The sequence below is a fragment of the Quercus suber genome, unplaced genomic scaffold, assembly GCF_002906115.3.
Source record: "Quercus suber isolate HL8 unplaced genomic scaffold, Cork oak 2.0 scaffold_762, whole genome shotgun sequence".
Classification (NCBI taxonomy): Eukaryota; Viridiplantae; Streptophyta; class Magnoliopsida; order Fagales; family Fagaceae; genus Quercus; species Quercus suber.
The window spans coordinates 249,569-252,037 of record NW_027070198.1 but is presented as its reverse complement, the minus strand read 5'-3'; the positions used below and the strand labels follow the sequence as shown (position 1 = coordinate 252,037).

General features: G+C 37.5%; 1 protein-coding gene across 1 annotated transcript; it reads right to left on the bottom strand.

The window, feature by feature from the left end:
* Positions 1-314: 314 nt before the first annotated feature.
* LOC112023463 (ADP,ATP carrier protein 1, mitochondrial) lies at positions 315-2,267 on the bottom strand. The gene is made up of 3 exons (XM_065766962.1): positions 1,950-2,267; positions 1,283-1,648; positions 315-952 (listed from the first exon to the last, which is right to left on the bottom strand). The coding sequence occupies exons 1-3, from the start codon at positions 2,265-2,267 to the stop codon at positions 581-583; spliced, it is 1,056 nt and encodes a 351-aa protein (XP_065623034.1). The 3' UTR covers positions 315-580.
* Positions 2,268-2,469: the final 202 nt, after the last annotated feature.

Below are 2,469 nucleotides of genomic sequence, written 5' to 3'. Positions count from 1 at the left end.
CCAGTGACCCAAACGAAGTTTAAAACTAGTAAACTAGTCTTAAAGTTCAATATACTTCTTTCAAGGCTCATTCTGCACTGAGTTTAAATATGTAAATCAGTGAAAGAGCATTCATCAAAAATAAAATCCCACACATTTTAGTTAATAACAAATAATATTGCTATAGAGGGAATGCACATGCTAAAAGTTTCTCTGGTGAGCATCAATTCTCATTCACACACTCATGCAAGTACTCAAAAGATGTAACAGATCATTGACTAAGAAAAATATTTCGATATGAAAGACAATGTATTAGACGATCTAATCCTATTAAGCTTCCAGTAGATGTATTGATTTCAAGTGGTGGTAATTTGAGTATCCAATTTTTAGAAGTCAGCATAATACAAACTCATTTGTTTAGTACGGGGGAAGAGGTTAAGCCCAGACTCATAAACCTAAGAACTATTGTTTTACTCCCTATAATATTATATTACAGAAGACCTTTCTCAGACTGTCAACTGAACTCTAATTGTAAAGAAAATCTAAATCATTGTTCCCCTCAGAAGGGAAATTTCTGCGTGGGCCTCCACCACCTTTGCCCCTAGTCCTTCTTACCATAAGTCCATTTAATGGTGAGAATTGATGCAGATTGACCACCACCAGCCGATCCATTCCTCTTTGCAGACACACCATCAGCAGCAGAATTAGACTTCTTTGTGTACAAATAATAAGAAACAGTCAAAATAGCAGCTACAGTCAATGTTTCGAGGATGCATGCACCTCCACCCTTATAAAGGGACTTGACACCCTCATTCCTGATAATCTCTGCAAACGCATGCATTGAACTCTGATACTTAACAACTTCTCCAGAGGTCATCATCATCCTCCTATTTACAGTGTCCAATGGATAAGTTGCCGTCTCTTGAAAAACTGTAACTCCCGCTGCCATTACTGATGAAGCCAAGAAGTCTTCCTGCAAAAACAGCAAGTGTAATTCAACATAATTCAGTATCATGAATGGATTGCTATTTCACACTTATCAGCAATAGCATAACCTTTTAAAAAAAATCTCTGAATTACATGAAATGAAGATGCCACTTAGACAATTAAAATTAAAAATATTGGGAAAGCCAAATGTAACCAAAAACAAAAGAGAGCGAAAGGAATTTGTCAAGAAACACTTGGAAAAAATAAATCAAGGGTGACCCTGTTTGTAAAAAAGCAATGCATGCTGGGTATAGGGGTTATGAATGTCATCAAGGAAATAACCCCAATGACACTATATTCTTATGTTTGCACTGACCTGCGACCGGAGCCTGAGTAACATAAAGATAACATGTATGCCAAAGTAGACCCCATTACTTAATAAGTTTTTACAACATGAGATAGCAAATCCACGGTACGGTCCAGCAATGCCATCTGATCTTATAGTTTTTTTGTAGACATCAATCAAACCTTTGAATTGCCTTTCTTCAATCTTATTGCTTGTCTTGATATCATTGGCTAGGCGAGTCTGGGCATAATCCAGGGGATAAACAACAAATTGAGTTGCTAAATAAGCAAAATTTCCTACTGCCAAGCTTCCGAGTAACCATTTCCAGTAGCCATCTTTGTCTTTCTTGAAATTAGTCAAAGTCAGAAAATAGTTGTTAAGGCCAAAGCTTATTACCTGTTTTACATATAAATACTGTGGATTTAATATACAAGATTAAGATGAGACAAAGAAGAAATAAACAACAAAAACATCTACAAATTTCTAATGATCAAAATCAAGTTTAAGAAGCCCAGTTAATGGACAATAAGTTATAAAAGAAAAAAATTGCTGAAAATTTACTTTAAAGGAAACGTCGCTGATGGCACTAGGGATGTAGCCTCTCCAAAGGGATATGAAGCCTTCATTACTGATTGTTCTGGCGAAGTAGTCTACCTGACTTGATCATCTCATCTTGGCACTGGATCAGGAGTTTCACTCTCCCAATTGGAGCAATTAGCACCCCAAAAAGAATACCGAATGATCCCCAAATTAAACTAGATGGAGAGGCAGACTTACGCTTTTCCAGTGGAGCTCTTACAAATACTGGAAGCAGAGGTGACGCAAGATAGGAGGCAGAGCCAGCATATGCTGGGAGCAATGTTCTGTGCAATCTGCCGATCGCATATCCTCCAGCACTGGGAATGTTTTGCAAGCTTGAAGTCCAGGCTTGATGGTTAGGAAAGTGCGTGATGGAGAGGTAAGGTTGCACTCTTATCTTCTGGATTACAGATGGAAGTCGAGGCCAATCTGCCATTTTTGCAACTCAATTTGGTAAACTGCAAGGACATTAACAAATCAGGCAATAAGGAAAGCAAAATAAGGACAAAGGATAACTCCTAAAATCTTAATAAAATTTCTCAAAGCTAATGAAAGCATAAATGACATGCATATAATTATGCAGATATGGGTGTAATTCCAGCTCCAGAAAGAGGGCTGGTAAAGCAGACCCAACTAAG

Bases quoted from the DNA above. Each gene is read 5' to 3' on its own strand.
- LOC112023463 (XM_065766962.1), bottom strand. From the start codon at position 2,267: ATGGCAGATTGGCCTCGACTTCCATCTGTAATCCAGAAGATAAGAGTG. The intron at 1,649-1,949 runs GTGAAACTCCTG...TATGTAAAACAG, and splicing joins TAATTGCTCCAATTGGGAGA to GTAATAAGCTTTGGCCTTAA. The intron at 953-1,282 runs GTCAGTGCAAAC...CTGTTTTTGCAG, and splicing joins TACTCAGGCTCCGGTCGCAG to GAAGACTTCTTGGCTTCATC.